This window comes from Psittacula echo (assembly GCF_963264785.1).
Source record: "Psittacula echo genome assembly, chromosome: 4".
NCBI lineage: Eukaryota > Metazoa > Chordata > Aves > Psittaciformes > Psittacidae > Psittacula > Psittacula echo.
Window position 1 is genome coordinate 10,640,749 of NC_137738.1, and position 21,643 is coordinate 10,662,391.

Here is a 21,643-nt window from a genome sequence, read left to right on the forward strand (position 1 = left end):
CTGTTGTGAAGCCAGCACAGATGGGTTGTGATCATTTCCCCTGGGTTGTTGAGCAGCCCAGGGAGGAAGCAGTGCAATGAGAAGGAAGGAGTGATGGGCAGGGAAGAAGGGAAGATGATAGAGCACTGCTTCCTTGGGTAGCAGTGCTGGCTTTTGATATGTCAAACTGCCTGGTGTTTAGCGCTCTAACTCACCATCAGTAATGAATGCCACCTTGAGATTATATCTGAGCATAAGATGTATAGAGACAGGTAAAACCCTGGGGCTTTTTCTGGGAAAGTAAATAGCTCTCCCTATCTAATTGTCTTCACAGGAAACATTAGCTCATATATTTTAACATATTATAGGAGACAGGGCAAAATCCCTTGCCAAGCTAACAGGTTTATGCCATATGAGAATGATAGAACATAATGTATTTTATGTAATGTTTTGAAAAAATGACTTTCAGCAAACTGTTACGTTATTAACACATTAAGACCTACTGCAGCCTCACGTTCCATCTTTTAGATTAGGAAATAAACCACAGTTTTGTTCTGAATGGTCACTCAATATCCTAGGAGACATTCTGCAAACATGCAGGTAATGGCTCTTGTTTTCTGACCACATTTCAAACCTGCTAATTACTTCTGAAGACAAAATTCTTCTGGTGCTTAAAGTGAGAAATTAACATTCTACATGTACTTCACTGAAAAGCAGAATTGCTGTGCAGCCCTGTGCTCCTGTCATTGTTTTTATCCTCTGAGTGGCCACATTGACAATGATAGGTTGACTTCTTTTTATAAGAAATTGTAGAATGTTTTCAGGTATTCAAGAGCAAAAGATGTCAAAGAAATATAAAGTATGACTATTTATACATGGGCCATGCCTGAATGTAGGTTGGTGAAGTACTTTGCAGTGGGAGATGCTATGTAAATAAGCCTTAGAAATAGTAATGTCATGAACCGTAAGCGATGTATTTGCCGCTTGGATGCATAGGGTGTGAGGTAATAATTATATACTTATTTCTGATAGGTTGGTCATCTTTTCACTCTGGAGTACTTCAAGGTTAAAGCTGAGTGCGTCAAAGGTATTTGATTGTAATTGCTTAAAAAGAAGCCCTCAGCAGATAAATGTGTAGCCAGACTTTCTGAAGCCCTGAAGCAAACAGAGCAACTAATGCTTCTGGAAAGCTGGAATACAACCCACCATTTTGCTTGTTCTTTTGTTTTTCTTGGTGTTCCTTACAAGACTCTTTGTGGTAATTCTTCAGAAAGCAATAACAAAAAATAGTTGATGTATTGCTCTGCACCTGTTAAAGCCTCATTTCCTATGGATTCCTGTCTGCATCCCTGTACATGGTCTCTTCTCCACCCTGATTTCTCCTTTCTCCCTGTGTTTCCTTCCGTGTGACATTTCCTCTGCAAACCTCTTGCAGCAGTCTCTGCAAGAGGTATCATGTGCTCTGGCTCATCCTCACCAACACTTGTGTTAACCAATGGCCTGCTGCATGCTGTGCTGAAAGCCCTGATGGAGCCTGCCCTGGCTCTTCCTGTTGTTAAGATCTGTGCTCTCAGAGGCTGTCTTTACTCAGTCATTGGTTTTTCTAAATCTCCTGGAGGCTTAGTCATCTTTGAATCTCTTGTCTCTGTCAAACTTCGTTTGCAGGTGGCAATAGCTTCAAAAGTTAAGGGGAACAAACAGGTGGACAGAGTGTGATTGCACAGACCTTTTTTACTTAAAGAACTGCTGAAAAATAAGCAGGAAAGCTTGCTAGAGTCCAGATTTTGGCAGGAATTTTTGATGTCAATCACAGAAGGTAACTTTGTTGGATTCTTCTCTTTTCTAGTAAATGTGATGTACTTTGGTAATGCAAAAAAAGATTGTGTCGTATTTTGAAAGTAGCACAAATAAGAACAATTGCTTAACACCTTTTATGCTTTCTAGACAAACCTCCAATAGATAAATGAGGATTTTTAATTTTAATTATTTTTTTCTTTAAGAGAGATTTTTTTGAGTGCTTGCTTATTCTTTCGTTATCTGGCACCAATATAATTTTGAGAGTACTTGAAGTCATAGAAGTACGTGCATGCTTTTATCACAAGCTAAATTAAAGGAAAAGATAGTACTTAATATTCAAATATCAGTGCACTAGTACTGGTATTTCAATATTAAATACTAGTAAACAAAAATAAAAGTAGTGGATAATTGACCAGAAATAGTTGTATTAAACTTACCAGAATCAGCTTTCCAGTAGGATGATGAGGGAAGTATAGGAGGATGAGGGAAGTTTATAGTTCTTTTGGGTGACGTCTAGCAAAACACATCAGCCTGGACAATGCTGGATCTGTAAAAGCATGTGAGCGTGTTTGTTTGAGAGGAGCTAAGTCTGCATATGTATTTCATGGGGAGCACAGACTTAGTTTTGTTGGGTACAGGTCTTGGAGTTTTTGTACTCTTTGTACTCACATGAAGTACTCGTACTCTTTAGGCTCATACAAATGCAGCTTGTTAGTGCATTATGGCTTTCATCAAAGTCAAAATCTAGAGATTTCTGTTTTAATTCAAAACTAGCTCACAAATTAAAAATATAATTAGACTTAAAAAAAAAGGCATTTGTTCACTTTATCCTCTGGTTTTCAGGAGCAAAAGCAATTTAACTTCTTAAAAATCTGTAGCTCAAAATGAAGAAAATGGGTTAGCGTAATTTCTTCTCCAGTTCCTTGAAATGAAATTCTGAAGTGTAGTGCTTCCAGAAAGTACCAACTTTCTGAGCTTTTCCAGCCTACATAATTTTGATTTAAATGGGGAAAAGTGTAATGAAATGATGTACCAAAGGCAGCACCGGAGCAAAATAATTGTAAGAGGTTATGGCCAGACCCCTTAAATTCTTGTTTGTTTGTGTAGTTTGACAATTGCTCTGCAGTGATGTTTAAAGACTCAAATAAATTGACTTCTTGTACTTGTCACCACCCCAAAGAACATACCCTCTGTGAGGCAGCATGTAGTCATTGAAGGAGACAGAAGAGGAAAGGCAAGTCAGCGCAAGACTGGAGAAGACAGAACATGAAGCAGTTCTGGATCAGGAAAGGTCCCACATCACCCTCTATTAATAAATTAGTTGCTTTGCATGAAAATTGATTATTCTACTTACTTTTTTTTTATCCTAGGAGCAAATAGAACCAAGCAGTTAAGATTAGAAATACACGTAAAAGGAACGATGAGGAAAAACTCTGGGGGTAGGTTTCCTTTGGCTTAAATACAGTGTAAGTAAGAAAATACTTGTTTCTAGAAAGCAACACGTACTTGTATTTGTCAGAGAAGGTGAGCAATAGGGGGCATTACACTTAACCAAATGATGTGAGATGCATTTTGGGATTGAGGAGACCCAAACTGAATGAATTTCCAGTCCCTGTTTCAAAAGCTGCTTTATGCAATTTGTGTGTACTGGAAGCAAAGAAGAGAACATATGTTTCCTCTTTTTTATCAGCCTTACAAAGCCATCTTTCACTTTTTCTGTTCTTTCACCTGAGGATGTGATAATCTGGACTGATTATGCAGCTGACAGTGTAGCCTGATCTGTTGGTTAAGGGATTTTAAAGAGGGTTTGTTGTGTGAATTCCCTCATGTTGGAGAGGATGTAAAATGGGTTTCTAATTTCCTGGATCTCTAGGTTTCACATAATGGGGAACATCCCATTTTCTGCCTTATGTTGAATACAGTTCTAAGCAGGAGACTTGCTCTGAATGTTCCCCATAAGGTTTAGGTGCAAGTGTCTCTCACACAGGGACCCCAAACAGCAGTAGGTCTGCACCAAGGGGCTTGCACTAGATAAGATGGTCATCAGTGCATTTGTTCATAAGCAATAGCAAAGTAAGAAACTGTTTCTTCAGTTGCTGACAGTAGCAGGAGGGGAAGGAAGGGCATTTATTCTTACTTTTCAGTAGAGTGAAGGCACATCCTCGCTTTGCTTTCAGGATAGCATCAAAACCCTTTGACCTTCCTGACTTGCAGTAAAAAATATTGTTTAGTGCACAAAGACCTGTGGCTTGATAGTTGTTAGGAAGGGAAAAAGGAGATGATGTTTCCAGATGACAGTGATCATTATTAGCTGGGAGCGTTACTCTAGTTCTAAAATCCCATTACACTAGAGTCATGCCAAAGGGGAAAGGAACAATCTCTGTTATATAAAACTTAAAGTCCAGAGGCAAGACAGAGATACAGCTATCAGGAAATAGCTGAACAGTGTTGGCTGGTGTGCCAGCGTCCAGCTGTTCACACGTTTATAGAAAGGCATTGTAGTAAAGGGGAATTTGGAAGATGTTTTGCAGATGTTTATAGTGAGTTCTTTCCAAGTGCAAGGAGGTGCATTAAGAGGAGGTTTGAAGATGATTACTTCAAGGCAGTGGGCAGTGGAGGTCCCAAACCTTTTCTGCAGCATCGGTTAAGTCTTGCTTAGAAAGCAGAACTGTGCATTTACTCTTTGGTTTTCCTGCAGTGCAAGTAGGAGTGTTTTGCAAACACCAAGGAATTCATTTTCATGCTCCCTCTGAAACAGAGCCCTAGTGAGAGGGTTTTTCTGAGTACTCCTTAAATTTGTGCAGTTTGAGATGCTCAAGACATTTAAGATTTAAAATTTTTTTGGACTGCTTAACTTCATGTAGATTTACATAGCACTTGTGTCTCAAAGCTTTGATTGACTTGATTTGCAGATTGTAAATGTGCCAAAGTGAAACCCAAACTTGGATATGCAGAAATTGAAGAAGTAACTTCTGTACTTTGGAAGAAACAATACATTAGCTTATAAACCTTGTGATTAATTAATTTAGAACATTTACTTGAATCACCACAGGATCTGGAAGAGAACTCTAGACTTGTATACTTTTAATGGGAACACTCTTGGTGATCAACGTCATTTCTTAGAAAATGGAGAGTCTTTGTTGAGCTAATAGTGCAATGCAATTATATCTAAGAGGTAGAATCTGCCTTTTCAGAGGAACAGTTAATAATTACAAGATTGCTTTTGCCATTTCTGCCATTCCAAGTCTTGCCATTGCAAGTCTTGGAATTTGCTCAGAACTCACTTAGCAAATTTAGTTGTTGCAGAGGTAGGAATCCTAAAGACAAGTTCCCTTCACTCATTCAGAATAGTCCATTTTCAGTATTGAATTGAGTAGTAGTCAAGCAGACAAAAATGGATACTCCGATCATGTGGTTAAAGACATAATGCATATGTCCAAGGAAAGATAAATTTATGTAGCCAAGTGTAATTTTAGTATTTCACACATTCTGTAATTTTAGCAATGCTTCTTGAAGGTGTAATGTTTTCAAGTATTTGTACATTCTGGCTATTTGGCAAGAATTAAGTCTTTGGATTCTCTTTGCTGAATCACTTGCTTGGCTACCATGCAACAGTTTTCCTTTCCTCCAAATCAGGAAATGTGTGCACTGAATCTCAAGGGTTGTATGTGTGAAAAGCAGTGCTTTTATGCATGGAAACAGTAGGTCACAGGGCAAAAATACTCAATATACTGATATGCTATGGCATTTATTAACAGGTAGATAGTCCTTTAGGAGAGACACATGCATTTTCTGATAATCAAAGGGCTCATGTCGTTTAGTAAAAAAAGAAAAATGCAGGAAAGTTGCATTACTGGTAAAAGGACATCTCACACTACTGTTGATTTGTCTGCTTGAGCTATTCTTCCTTTACAGGAAAAAATATGATGATTATAAGGGGAAAGACTTACCTATAAGTATCAATTTTATTAAATTATTAAGCAGCAATAGGTTTTCATTACTCTGTCTCCTATCTCTGTTAAGGTTAACTGTGGACCTTAAAAAAACTACTTGAAAAAGAATAGATATTGCTTAAGCAATGATCTTATTCTATAGATTTTGTTTGTATAGATTGCAGGGATTTTGTCTTTTAAAACTGTAAAGCTATACAAATATGAGTTGTTTAATAAGATAGTTGATCAAATTAAAGCTAAAAGAGAGGAGATTTAGATTATGTATTAGGAAGAAGTTTACTACGAGGGTAGTGATGCCCTGGCACAGGTTGCCCAGAGAAGCTGTGGCTGCCCCATTCCTGACAGTGTTCAAGCCCAGGTTGGATGGGGCTTGGAGCAACCTGGTCTAGTGGAAGGTGTCCCTGCCTGTGGCAGGGGATAGGAACTGGATGAGCTTTAAGGTCCCTTCCAACCCAAATGGTTCTATGGTTCTGTGTTTCTATGTGGCTGATGCTGTCCACGTTGCCAAGGGAACACTGCATGTTCCATCGCCTTTGGCCGCAGGGGATGCACAGCAGTACACACAACGATGGAGGAAGTATAGCCACCGAAGTCCATTTGGCTGCTAACCAAGGCTGCTTGAAGAGCCTCCTGCACGTATCTGGAGAAGAAATTGCTTCCTTTCCGCCTGTCTTCAGAAGTTTTTGCTGTAGTGTCTGTATCTTCCTTGCTTAGTGAACTCGGTTAGCAACTACTTCTGAAAAGCCTTTGTTCGGTTTCTTCATGAGAGACTCTTTGCGCCAGAGGTTCGAAACACGTTTGTCATGGGGTTTAGCCACGATGCTTTCCAGATGCCTTGCATGTACTCTGCTCCAGCAGCAAGCATGTGTGGTGACACTGAGGCAGTTGGTCAGAACATTAAACCAGGGTATGTATGTGCAGCGCAGGTTGAGGAATAAAGCGTGTCAAGTTCAGAATGAAGATGGAGAATACTATTCTAATGTATTACATTAACTGTTTTCCTCCATTTAACATTTTGTTTCTGAAATAAGTTTAATGTGATTAAACATTGACCTCAAGGTATTTCTGTACATCATAGCAAATCTTCATTACTCTATATTGTGCCTTTCGAGTTTAGAAAAATAATTGAGCCAGTTAACACATTTTACTGTAAAATTGGTATTGAAGTGTACAGAGAGCTTGTAAGAGACTTTAATTTATAGATTCCAGAGTGCATTTGATAAATATGAAGGCTTTGCTGGTTATTTTCTAAAATGAAAGGAGCGGTAAAAAAGCTTTTCTTGCAATCCACATGGCTCTTCCTCATGCCATACTAGAGCCAAGAAAAGCACACTCACTGCCTCCACCTGAAAAGCTGTTGCATATTCATACTGTGTGAACTGCTGTTGTACTGTTCTTGTCGTATCATAATTACATGTGATTCTTGGTCTCCATGCACACTAATTGAAAGTGGTGCTTTTTATTCTCTCCTGCAGCCAATACCAAAGCTCGCAGTAACGAATTCGCTGAGAAGAACGGACTTCAAAAATACGAGTATGTCTTACATCCGCGGACTACTGGCTTCACTTTTGTGGTTGGGTGTCTAAGGGAAGGTAATCCTGCTTTGTATTTATATGTTCTTCTTGTCTTTTAAGATAACAAATCTCACCCAAGCTGTAGAAGCTCACAAAAATGCTTGAAGATCCCAAAGAATTTCAGCCTTATTGTCTGTACCGGTCTCTACTGAACACACAGACGCGCATAAGACTGTCTGCTCTGAAAAGCTTCTGGTTTTAAGTCTGAGAGCGGGGATGAGTTGTGATGTTAAATGGGCAAATGGAATGCACACCAGCGTGTAGATGCAGCGAGTGAGCTGCCCAGTGTTGCCAGGTTTTTCAGGTGATGGTGACTTGGAGAAGCTGCGTAAAATAGTTGTGCCCTTGGTAGAGAGGAGAGGAAGAGAACATGTTATACTTGCTTTCTATTTGGAAATGGTCTTCCATCCCTGTATGAATCTGGAAGTAGAGGTTGAGTCTCTGTTACAGGGGATCAGAGTATAAAGATGTGATTGCTTGTTAGATCGCTATGTCTGTGGGTCTTTTTGGGAATGGGCATTTCAACGAGATCTGAGGCCGTAATAGTGTAACCATCAAATAATACTGATGTGGCAGTGATTCAAATACAGATGAGTTGGAATGTGTGCAGGATATATGAATGTGTGGTTGAAGAAAATAAACACATACAGTAGATCTGAAGTAACTTATTTATAGATCAGTTATTCAGAGAAAAGCGTTTCTAGATCTTTAACACATGCTGGTTATTCTGACTGCCAAAGGAAGAAGTTTGAGATTATTGAAAGGAATAAGGGCCTGTGGGTAAGTTTTCTCCCTTGCTGGAACCCTTGCCTGGATTTTAGGAGCAGAGCTGGCTTGCATTTTGCCTGATTCCTACTAAGCAGATACCCTAAAAATCACTGTAAATGCTTTGATATTTTGTCCAGCTGGACAGTCCTAGCTGGACCATGTATCTATTTGACCCTATTTATTTTGGACATTCAGTGATGGGTATCTTAGATTTTTATCTATCTTGAATGTTTATGACTCAGTTTGCTATAGTAAAGAATTGCCACATAAGCAATTTCAAAAGCTTGTTTTACTTAAAACTTTATAGCACCAGGTTAACCTTGTGCATAATAATATTTCTAGCCTGGAATACATTTTCACTTGAAGGAATGTTTTCCACTCGAAATATTATCAACTTAAAAATAAAAAACCAAATCCTGTATTTGCTGCAGGAATGAGCTTTGTGCTTGTACAGTCATTTTCTAATTTGGTCAAAATGCTTTTCCATTTCTGTATGAGAGATCTATGCAAATTAGCCTATTGGGTTATAAAAAGGAAAATATTTGAGGCTGATTCCAAAAACATTCCAAGATTTTTTGGGGTTTTGTTTTTTTTGTCTAGTCTTTCAAATGCTTTTAAGTCCTACTTTTCTTTAAGGCAGACAAATCTAGTGTAAAATATTAATGTCCCTTTAGCATTGAACTTGCTACATGTTGGGAACCTTGATAGGCATTATAAGCTGTATACATTATGACTGTGTGCTATTATGTACTAAATTATGGGTGAGAAGGTGGTACCGCTAGCGTTTTAAATGCTTAGCTCTGAGTTATTAATTTAAGAATTTGTTTTCAGTTGTTTGCAAGTGTGCCAAAACCAGACCATTTGTGTTGAAATGTTTTATTTTTATGGACAACCTAACTGTAGTTACTTGACTTTAAAACACTTCAGTACATTATATGCCTGCATATATATATATATATACATATAATTACAGTATAGATATCCAGGTAGGTTTTCAGATATAGATGGCCTAGGGTTATTGTGCAACTCTGCTTTATCTTATCGTTTATACTATTTATACTTTATTCCCAATACTAGCAGTAATAAGAAAACCAGGTTTGTTAAGGATATGGTGTTAACATGGGTCCCTGTTTATGGACTGTCCTAATGCTACAATAGCATTGGCACTAGCAGTAAGCATAAAAATAGACTTGTTTCCTTTTTTCCTGCTTGTTATTGCAAGCACAAAGCAGTGTGTATGACTTTAACATGCAGGGAGGGAGTGGTGGAGATTTTAACATCATATTTACGTCTTTGAAAGTATTTTTGTGCATAGATGACAACCTTATTGCCCTATAGCTCTCCTGTGAATACATTTTGGCTTGTGGCTGTTTTTCATTCCTGAGGCTCAAGTGTCTTCAGGCCTGAGTACATTATTTTACTCCAAAAATAGGTTGATGAAGAGAGGGGGGAAAATGTCAGTAGAAGTTTAACTGCTTTTTGAATGCTGAAAAAACTAATTTAATTTGGCAAGAACCCTGATTAATATGCATCACAAGCTGTAGCATGAAAGAATTACCTGTTAATACATAAAAATAACTATTAATGACCCTTCTCAGTAGGATATGGAAAAAAGAGGGAAAAATAACCTTCAGTAAAATGCTGGTTTTATATCTGTAGGAGAATTTCTTCCTCTAGGAAGTATAGTCTGCACCCTGACATCATAATCTGTCAGTTATCAGTCCTTTGCTTTCCATAGGTGTCAGAAATTTCTGAACAATGTGATGCCAGTGATCACCAACACTCACATTCCTCTGACTGCCTTCTCACTCTTATACAGTCATTATTTCAACTATTTGATCTATTTTACCTGTAGATGATGCTATGGTGGTTTTTAAGTCATTGCTGAGATGATGAGAGCTAAGAAAAAAAAGAGAACTATATAACCTCCACCAAAAAAAGCAGTAAAAATTATTTAGCCAATACATTTCCTTGGCTTTCCTTATTTTCTTATACCTTTTTTTCCCCTACATTCTAGCTCTTCATGAGTGATAGCTCTTACCCTCAGAGCTGACTGTGCTAAACAGAAACCCAGGTAAAAGCTGACTGGTTTTGACTTTCATTATGCTCAGGTGCCAAGGCAGTGAAAATATTGTTTTACTTGTAAATGATCACATTACGGTTTTCTCATTCATATAAGCCTTAGAATCACCCAAGAGTAAACACAGACTATGAACATGCTTCAGATGTATAATTAATAGTACGCTCAGGAGAAGAGGCACTGCAGTTGTTGCTGGTTTTTAAGCAAGAGATTCAGGACTGATTTTTGGAGAAGTATGCTCTTTGGCCAAATAGTAATATTAAGTAGGATGGTTTCGTATAATGTCATTGCATATGGTAAGGGAAAATACAATATAGACATGAGAACACAAAGAGGAAAAGACTGCATGGTAGCTGGATAAGGTCAGCTTGCTACCTGATACACAGTATAGAGTATTACCTGAAGATGTGAGAGAGGAACCAAAATTTCAGTAAGGATTAATGAAGATGGAAAAGTATTAAATATACTTAGTTTAAATATAGACTAATGAAATATATGTGTTTTTCACCCCTGCGAGAAGGTGATATTTCTTGGGAACTATTACTGAATTTCTAGTGAATTATGCAGTCTTTGCAACAGATAAATCAGGTTTCTGAGATTCTTCATTAATCTTTACTGATGCATGTTACTCAAAACACCACTAGTCTTTTCTCTCGGCATTCTTTAAAGTTTGCTTCTGCAAGCATTTTGGTCTTAGTCTATCAGAATACTTAAAATATATGAACTCAATTAATTTCACATTTTCTTAGTGCTGAAGCACATTTGATCACTTATTGGGGCAGCCAGAGGAATTGTGCTGTGGAAGAGCAAACCTTTGTTGACCAGGGTGACCACTGCCGTCCCAAGGACTATCACATCTGGCTGGTTGGCTATTGATGGAAAGCAAAGAGAAATAAAATAGTTGATTTACTTCTTTCTAATTCTGTTTGCTTGATCAAGTATATATGAGCAACAGAAAATGAACTCTAGACACCAAAATGAAGATTGGTCATGGCTCCTTTTCTTTTTTTAACTCATCATCGCATACCTCTCTTTAACCATCTCCCAAAATCATATTTAATCCTTTTTTAAAGCTTGAAACTTTGAACAGATGTTAAGTATGGAGTAATTTTTGGCAGAACTTGGGTTAAGGCAAATCATCTCCTTTTACAAAATGTGGGGGTTTGATAATGACAAAAATGTGCAGGAATTTAAATAAGACTTTTATAGAAGCGTGCCTTTAACAATGTTAATTAAAAACATTGATGGCTCATATAATGCTCCTGAAGATCTAGTTTGTGAGATCCTGCTATGAAAGGTCATGAGGCTACTCATACATTAAGTATAGGTTTTCAGGCCTAGTTGTATTTTATAAAGTTTCTTCTGAAGTGCCAAATGACATTGAAAGTTCAGATGGCTTGAATGTTCTGTTTCAAAGAGATGGAAAATAATACTAGTTGATTTGATTCAATATCGTCTGGATTCATTGAATTACATACATTATCTTGGCATAATATCTGTAATTGTAGCCAAATAGTCTGTCGAGAGAAAATAGCTGTTTACAAATGTTTTCTTAAAATTGCTTCATGGCTTTTAAGTATTTTCTCTGGACTAAATAAACAGTAAGTGTTAAGACAAAGCAAAGGTTTTAAAGCATCATTAGAAGATTATTCGTACTTTTGTAGTCAGTTATTTCTGCAACATTAAATTCTTAACTGACCTCTTATTGACACTTCCTTTATATCCATCAACAGTTTAATATCTGGATACATTGGACTGGGTGTTCCTTTTATGGGGTTTATGTTTTACTGGTTTTACAGCATGATGAACAGTCAGAATTATTTGCCTTATTATAGTATTTCAGCTTCAAATTTATTTCTGGTTCATAATTAGCCAACTGAAAAAAAATAAAGCAGATAACAGCTGCCAACTACAGCATTCTAAAATAAAGATACAAATTTAACATGTTTGCCTTCATTGCATATCCTTACTGATGGAAGGAGACTGTGATTCTCATCCTGCTTCCATGATTGCTTCAAAATCCTTTTGCCCCAAAATAAATGTTTATATGTGCACCCTCAGAAACCAGTCTGTATCTTTTGTTGTTTATACCTGAGCATTACAGTTGTACAGCATTTCAGTATGCGAGTATCTCTGGTTTGTTGCTAGGGAAGGAAAATTGTAGTTAGGTGTTCAATCCAGGATATCATAGAATCATAGAATAGTTAGGGTTGGAAAGGACCTTAAGATCATCTAGTTCCAACCCCCCTGCCATGGGCAGGGACACCCCACACTAAACCATGCCACCCAAGGCCTCATCCAACCTGGCCTTGAACACCGCCAAGGATGGAGCATTCACAACTTCCCTGGGCAACCCATTCCAGTGCCTCAGCACCCTAACAGTAAAGAATTTTTTCCTTATATCCAATCCAAATTTCCCCTGTTTAAGTCTGAACCCATTACCTCTTGTCCTGTCACTGCAGTCCCTGATGAAGAGTCCATCCCCAGCATCCTTGTAGGCCCCCTTCAGATACTGGAAGGCTGCTATGAGGTCTCCACACTATGTAAATATTTTAATCCTTTGATACTTATTGGCTATTACGCTTTTCCGGGAGTTCTGGTATCCATGTATATTTATGTACTTAACTCTTAATGCCATTGATTTGGGTTATGGTACAATGTGTTTATATGGCACGTGGGAGCTAATAATATAGGGAGACAGTTTGTGATTTGCAGCTTAATATATATCTAAGTTAATAGAAGATGACACTCAGCTGGTCTTGAAAGCTCACCCATGTGGTTTGGTTCATCTTCACTGGGGTGTGAAGTAGCCCAAGAGTTACGCAGCAGGTCCTTGCAAGTGCTATCTGAATGTCCTCGCTCTTCATGGAGAACATAGTGAGCTCCCATGTAAAGCCATAAATAGATTATGGACCATCTTAAAGAGGTGATTCTGTCTTGACCCCTGCAACCATCGCATGAATCAAGGTGCTCAAATTTGGCATATTTGTGTAAATGGTGTTTACAGTTGGGACTCTTGATTTAGTAATTCATTAATGAGGCCCTTTAACTTGAAGTAGCTCCCAGAGCTTTCTTTTTCTTCTGACTTGGAAAGAGAAAGAGGCTTTTATGGGTGGCTGGAATATCAATGAGGAATGCTACCAAGATACTGCTGGAGACTTGTCTTCTGGTGTAAATGATGCTTCTATTCTTTGCACAGTTATGTCCAAAGCACCTACATCTTATAAGACAGATGCCATTCATTCTTTCCAATGAAAATCAAAGTAATACCCATTTCTAAGTGTGTTATATTTGGGTTTTCTTAAGGGAAAATTGATGCAGGTGTAAAATCCAGGTCTGTAATGGCTCTGTTCATTGAAATGCTCACGCTATGATGGGTGTATGAATGAATGGATGTGTGTCTTACACACACTGCTTTCTAATTTGATACACAAAGTTTCTTTCCTCTTCAGATTAATCTTGGGTGAGGCATGTGGGTCTAGATCACAGGAGCGTCTGCTGAATTACCTTCAGAGGTTTTATGTTCTCAGTTGGAGCACATGAAACTTAAGCAGTTTTCAGGTTGAAGCATAATTTATCTTCCACATAACAAAGGTACAGGGCATAGAAAGGCCCTGTACGAATGACAGTAAGGGTTAGATCTGTTGTTTTAACGCAAGCTAGCCTTCCTTTTGGTGACGGAACACATTTCTCACTCCCAGGATGGTATGCTGTGCTGCTGCCCAAATTTCTGTGGATTCTGGCGAGGCTGGAGCTTGCGCAGTGGCTGACACTGCTGTCTCTCAGAGCAGCTCTCTCCTGTTTGTACTGGTTGCTCGGTGCACGTGTAAACCAAAACCGGTCTGTTTTGGAAATAGGAAAATATAAGTGGCCCCACGAGCATTAACCTTAGGTCCCCAGTCAACTCATTTCACCCGTGCGTCCTTCAGATTTGCAGAGATTAAGCAGCAGCTCTAAACTATCATTCCTCAATGCAAGGAAATCCTTTCTTCCCTTTTTGTTTCCCTGCTGTGCATGTGTGCCTCCCAGAGTCATGTTACTAAGTAGACTGATACTCAGAAATTACAGAGCTGTTGTGAAAGAGCTTTGAGCAGGTTTTTTAGCTGAAAAGGCAGTATTAGAGCTTCACTGGCTGCAGTTATAATTGAACTTGTGCTTTTATGAGAATTGGATTCCATGCATCAAATAGCATAGCCTTTGATATAGAAATATTGGTATGTAAATGGAGGTTCGCGTGCCTTTTATGCCTTTTGTGTGTTGGTAGAAAATTCGTGACAAATCAGTAAATTTAAAATAACAACAAAGACCTTGTTCAAAACCACACTTTTATCTCTTGGCATGGCTGTGAAATCCAGCAATGCAGAAAATCCAGTGCAGGCTGTTGTGCTTTATTGTGAATGCTGACAGTTGTCTCTGTAATCTGGAACATGGGAAAGGGCAGCTTGACTTTTTCCAGAATCAAGTTAACTGTTGATGATTACCATATCTTGCAAACATCTGCCTCTGTTGGCTTTGACGTACTTCTCAGAATGAGCACCAGCTTTCTGTTAGCTAATTTCTGCCCTTTGGTACTCATTGAAGGTTTTGTTACTGTCTTCTTTCATCTCTTTACTGGAGTGGTATTCTGTACCGCTTGCCCCACCATAGTGGCAAACAGGCCAGTGTTCCGCTCCTACAGGGAAGAATTGGTTTTTTCAAAGACACTCTTTTCTCTCAGCCACCATCCTTTCCTCATTCCATCCTCCACTGCTTTGGAGACAGGAACACAGCCTCTCACAGAAGGGTTTGTGGTGGATGCATTTAGTGCTTGCAGGCTGACATGTTGTTGTTTGTGTCACCCTCATATCTCTGGTGCTCATTGGAAATATTTCAGGTTTTGTGTTCTTGAGCCTATCAAGATCCATCTACTGAAATAATCTCCTTACGCTCTCTTACGTGTGACTCATGGCTTGTGACAAGCAGATATACCATGCAGTGGATTATTTTCCATTTACCTCCTTGCAGGTTATTAATAGTCGCTGTGGTAACCATATTAAAGAATTATTATTTGCCAGCAGTTACCCCACAGTGGTATTAGAGGTTTCCACTGTTTTCTCTTAACTCAGAATACACAGTATCTGTGGTAACGATGTGGTAATGTTTGGCAGCTGTGGACTTCTTTTACTTGCTTCAACTGGAGCATGGAACAATGTTAGCTCATCAGTTCGCATACGTAGAAATGAAGCTTGGCCACAGATGAGTTCAGGAAAAAATGATTGCTCAGTAAAAACTAGAATTTTCTTCAAAATGGAAAATATGCCCCTGCTTTTCTTTTTTTTTTTTAAGCTAACATTTATCTATTTTTCAAGGTACTATTGAAAAGGCTTTTCTGGTTATGTACACGCTGTGGCTGGGTGGACCAACAGTATGTGTAAGAAGGTGTATCTGCTGAGCTAGGCTTGGTCAGCATCTCTCTGGGTGTGCATTTGGAAAGGTTATTAATCTGATTGGACTATTTATTTGGTTTGGTTTTTCCTATCGCGTCACTCATGGCAGCACAGTAAGCAAAGCACAGGGCCTTGCAATGCCCTTGGTGCTCCCTTGAGCCTGCACGGAATACCAAACAATCCATTTTGTGGGCTTATTCACTACATCCTTATGTCAGGCTTGGTACTATTGAAGTGTACTGAATACTGCAGGAGTAGAAGTTGCATAGAGACCTCATAGCAGCCTTCCAGTATCAGAAGGGGGGAGGTGCAAGGGTGCCAGAGAGGGACTCTTCATCAGGGACTGACTTCATCAGGACAAGGAGTAACAGGTTCAAACTTAAATAGGAGAGATTTAGGTTAGATATAAGGAAGAAATTCTCTACTGTGAGGGTGGTGAGGCACTGGCACAGGGTGCCCAGAGGAGCTGTGGCTGCCCCATCCCTGGCAGTGCTCAAGGCCAGGTTGGATGGGGCTTGGAGCAACCTGGTCTGGTGGAAAGTGTCCCTGCCCATGGCAGGGATTGGAACTGGATGATCTTAAGGTCCTTTTCAATCCAAACCATTCTATGACTCTGTGAACTGTCAAGCTGATTTGGGGTATTGTGTCAGAGTACTGAGCTTTGAGGTTGGTTTTAAAGACTTATGACTGCAGTACAGACAACAGGTGAACCTCAGATAAAGTTCAAATTTGTCAGTTAATGCTTGTTCTTGTCAGCCAAGAATCCGTGATTTTGTAGGTCATGTTGGTTGGATTGGTAACATATTTAATTATTATTGAAGTTGAAGTTAATTCCTACAAGCAGGGAAATAGTACTGATACCTATTTATTTCACATGGCATTACCAGATGCTCTACACAGCATACCCACTTCTTGTCTCTGTTTCATAGTAAGGCAGATAATTGCTTTAAGCAGTCTTGAGTAGAGAGGAGCCTAAACATACTTTTACCAGGACAAAATACTGCTTTAGTTTCAGTTAGGAGATGATGTTTCCTGATGTGTTTTATTAGAAAAATAACAGCATGTCCATGCTGAACAGACTAATCCCAAATCAGAGCCCCATTGTAGAGGAGATTCTCAGTCCTATTTGATGGATTCCCCACTCTTCTACTTTTTGCAGATGCTAGCTGTTTTTATTTCCAGCTGCATTAAAGTTGCTGCAAATGTATTTTGTGTTTTCCTGATACCACTTTTCTATATGAGTAATTGCTGGCAGGGGAGAAGATCCGTGGAGTATCATTTCAGTTACTGGAAATGTTGGAATCCTCAAGCTGTTCAGATACAGCCCCCAAGTCTGTAAGTTAGTAATAAAGCTTTCAGTCTTCTCTATTTGCAAAATTCGTGGATTATGTATCATTAAACCTTAAGTAGATTGTTTCTTTCATTCCTTTCTGCTGCTGCAGCTTCAGCTCTTCTTCCCTTTGCCCTCCTCCCAGTCCCCTGCCATTATTTTCATTGTATACAAAAATCACTCCAGCATCATGCTTCTCCAGGCTGACTTAGATCCCTGACTTTGGCAATCATTTGCAAGGCTCTGCTCCAGAGATGTTGAGAGCAGTGCCACATTCATGAGTTCTGGATGTTGCTATGGGACTGATACTAAAAAACGAAAAACAACATAAGAGGGCAGAGGAGCTTGGGAAATGTTGTAGTAGAATATGAATGCTTTTTAAAATAGATTTTTATCAAAACATAAACTTCAGCATAAATTCAACCCTTTACCTCATTCATCACCTTATATGTAATCTGAAATATTGCTGTCTTTGGGAGTTATTTTGTCAACCTTTTCCTGAACTAGAGGGCAGGAAATAAGGTCTTGGCTCTCAGTGTTCTCACTAAACACTGCTAGGTATAGGGATGGTTTCCCTTTACTGCCTATATACCATGCCAGTTATTTGAAGTGCAGTATAATGTGAATTTACTGTTACAATGATGTATATTACAGATACAAAGTTTGAATATATTTTCCCATAAATTAATTTTTCTTTGGAACTGGAGAACAGTTTTTAATACACGTTCAACATGGTAGTGTCTCTCCCTAATCATATTTCCTGCTGGTAAAAGCTAACAATATCTTAAAATAAGCATCTCTGAAATGCGTAACATCTATATTTAGACTTATGCAAGACCCTGGTTTTGTTTGCATTGGTAGTCATTGTTGAGCTTGTAGTATAACAATAAAAGTGAGTGCTCTTGGTGATTATAAAACAGTTCCAGAAGCAGGGACCTGAGCAATCTTCTGGCTGGCTTATTCCAATCACCAATCCTTCACTGTGCTGCTGTGAAAGAGGCCAGCCTGTCCTGATGGTTTTTGACATTGCACAGACAGTAAGGACATCTATTAGGAGAAAAGCATAACATGCATGATAAATAAAAAGAGGAGAGGCATTTTTAAGAAAGCTTCCGAGACTTTGGAATTTGTGAGCAATGGCACATTTGTGTTGCCTGGAAGTTGCTATGGGTACTGACGTTGAAAAGCCAAACATGCAAAGGGAAGACCTTAGAGACATAAGTCCCATTCAGAATCCTGTAAGAATCAGTGTTTTTTAAATCTGCTTGGATGCTTTTGAAGAATCATCCCCCAAAAGGTTTCTTTGCCTAAGTACTCTCCAGGTTCATCCTGTCAGCAGCACCGTTGTGATTTAACGCGTCCTCTTCTGCCTTCACTTAGCCAAAGCAGCATTCCTTCCAAAAGACCTGAAAGCTCCCTGGCTTCCTCTATCAGTCCTTTGCTTTGCCGCTCTTGTAGCATGGATCAGAGAATTAAATGAAACATATGCTCAGCAACCATGGCTCCTTCTTTCCTTCCCATTCTTCACATACTGTCTGCTAGGACTGTGTCTTTTTGAGGCAGATATTTTATTTTTGTACATTTGAAACATCTCACTGGTATATTAGCACTGTTGAAGCAGGTAGCAGTTAAGCTGCGGCTGTCTTGAATAGCATGTCCGCAGCATTGCAAATATTTAATAAATCTGTTAACAATACATTCCAAACCATACTGAGAGGCTGTGGAGATTCATCAGGATTTATGCTACCTGTGGTGCTGACAAATTCAGTCAGCATTGCACGCAGAGGCGCGCACATAAGCAGGCATTCAATGTTAAAATAGATGCATAATTTCTGATTTATAACAGCAGTGTTGTACAATAGGAGAGAACGTTTTCAAAGGATTATTCTCCTCCTTGAAGGGATAAATTCTCTTGACTTCTAGTCTTGCGCCTTTCTGTATTCTGGCACATGTTGTAATCAACCAGCAGCATATTCTTTTTCATGTCTTCTTGTTTGGACAGCAGTGGACAGCACAGAATTCATTAAAACACAACAGCCAAATGCTGGTAGAATATAATGAGCCTGTGACTCAGATGGTGGCGTTTTTCCTGTAAGGTATGATATACTGTGTACGTACAGAGCTGTGTATACGTAGAGGAGTTTTGGTGGCTGATTTCTGTCTTTCTTGGCAAACTAGGATGAGGATTGTATTCTAAAACGTAAACACAGCTAAAGGAAACAAATCTTACCTAGCCTTTGTGAATTTAAGCAGTAAGGATATATCCCCCATGATTTTTTACGAGCAGAATTACTTTGCCACTCCCTCTGAGCTGACCGAAAGCACTGTGTCCAGGCAAGGGCTGCTTTACACCCAAACTGAAGAGACTGTGGTAATGAAGCCAACATGGGCTTCAGGTTGTCAAGACCATGAGCAAAGGGAGTTCGCTCAGTCTGCAAAATGCCCTCAGGCATCCCCAAGCCAGTGTAGCAATTGTTGTTCAGAATGAGTGTCACTGGCTTCTTGCTAGAGGTCCATTGCCACCTCATAGCTGGTTGAGAGGAGAAACTCAATTGAGTAGTTACATGTCACTTAGAAAACATTCCATGATCCACTGTAGGGATGCTCTGTCTTTATCTACAAGTCAAACGGTCTCATAAGGCACTGCATCTTTTCAAAGTATAACAGGAGAAAAATGTGGAACATTCAGACAGCATGACTAAAAGCTGAGAAATAGGAATGTCAAGAAGTGAGACTGAATGCAGCCCTCTTGTGGTGCATCCTTTACAGCAAGGGAACAAATGTGTTTTGCTGGTCTGGTATTTCCTTTGCTTAGAATGACAAACTTTTAACACTGTATTTTGTGCTCTTTCATTTCAAACAAAAGAAAGGTACATTTAAAAAGAAAAAAGTCAGAATGGCGAGCGTTTGCTTTTACTGGCAGGGCCTTGAGGCTGAACAAGAAGCTATGAAAAAATAAAGCAAGTTCCATAACCTGTAACTTTCTTTGGAAGAGCCCGAGAAGGGTAAACCTGAGGAAAACTGAGGAGTGTCTTCATAGAAGAAAGGTGGAATTTGGGAGTCTCTCTTTATACCTCCAGAAATATTGCCTTCATTTTCCAAAATTCTATAGAAACTCTTTTACAGCTGTTATCTCGACATTGCTTGCTTAAAATATTTTGCTATCCAGAAACACATTCCTAAAATATTTCCATTATTTTAGTAGAAAAGTATTGGAGGTAGCTGAAAGAAATGAGGCTTGGAAATGTGTACTCGGACAGCCGGTTCTCAAATCCAAATCTTATAAATACAATAATGTGGTTTATGTCTATGGGTAATGCAGAGTAAACTTCAGGAAATGGTGGCCTGTACTCTTAACAGCAGATTCTCAAATACAAATCTTATAAATACAAGAATGTGGCTTATGTCTGTGAGTAGTCCAGAGTGCGCTTTAAGAGACGGTGGTATATCAAATGTGATACTTGAACATGCTGACATAATTAGCATCTTCTAGCTCTCAGATTTTGTTCACTTCACCAAAAAATGGAAAAGACTAAACAAAAAACCCACTCACAAGTGGTTTTCTAATTTTCGAGTGATGCGTTTCTTCACTAACTTTTGTTACTAAACTGTACTTCTTTATAGAGCAGAAATGTCATGGTGCTATTTCCTCCGTGGAATTCGCTGTGTATATCTGATGTGGACAAAAATCAGGAGTTATCTTGAAAAGCAGCACCAGCAATCCCAGAAGTATTACACTTCACAAAAGTCTTTCTCTGAATAAAACAAAACACACTAAGAAACCAATTATAAACAAATAAGAACATGGGCAATAGGCAGGTCAGGCTTCTGTCACAGAATAAACAAAGCCTATTGAGAGCTGCATGTAAAATATATTTTGTCTGCTGCTTAGCACACAGTGTAGCTAAAATGGAAAATTCTGTAAAGCCAGTATACTCTAAGTGATAGCACTAAGTGAATTGGCATTTGCAATTAGTTTTCCAGTGGTTTGGCGGCATTAATAATGCAGCAGAAGGACAGGATATCCTTCAGCTAAGTTGGTATGAGAAAAGCTTTTCATTAGCATTACAATGAACTCTGAGAACCAGGTATTCTTACTCATTGGAAAAAAGGTTTGGGGAAGCAAATTTTGTGTTTGAAAATGTTTGGCGAGTATGATTATTGTCAGAAACTAGTATAGTGTAGGGATAAAGTATCTTTCTCAGGCTGTTATTGTAATTCATAAGATGTTATTTTCAGCAGTGTTTATTATACAAAAGAATGTTCAGAACCAGATAAATACACTTGGGAGCCTTGTTAAATAAGAATAAACCGAAGGAGTTACTTAAAGTTACAAGAGAAACCAAATGCTGACATAGATGAGATAAATTATTCTTCCTGTTGGTTTTCCATAATAGTCTACTTTGGTCAAAAAAAAGAGCAGTCACTAATATAGTTGCCTATATGTGGGGCGTTCCCGCGGTGACGGCGGGAGATTTAAAAGCGGCTGCAACTCGATCCTAGCAGTCAGTCAGCTGATCGGAGCTAGCCCAGCTAGAGCCGGAGCCGGCACGCTTCAGAGACTACGAGGGTCAGAAGAGATTAGGAAAATCAGAGGGGACAGCGCAGAGACATCGCGATTCCCGACATCTCCCGATCCCCGAAGCCCCAGCAGCCCTTGCGAGAGAGCGGCTGACGTGGCAGGGGGCGTTCCCGCGGTAACGGCGACCGCACCCCTGCCCCTTGCCTTGAAAGAG

General features: G+C 39.1%; 1 protein-coding gene across 4 annotated transcripts in view; it reads left to right on the forward strand.

Annotated features, from left to right (window-relative positions):
• The window catches only part of LCLAT1 (lysocardiolipin acyltransferase 1), a 126,886-nt gene that overhangs the window by 60,995 nt on the left and 44,248 nt on the right, over nt 1-21,643 (forward strand). For all 4 annotated transcript variants that reach the window (XM_080614531.1, XM_080614532.1, XM_080614534.1 and 1 more), the window contains one exon: nt 7,205-7,321. In XM_080614531.1, the coding sequence (XP_080470657.1) occupies nt 7,205-7,321 (117 nt within the window). The remainder of the gene's footprint in view (nt 1-7,204; nt 7,322-21,643) is intronic.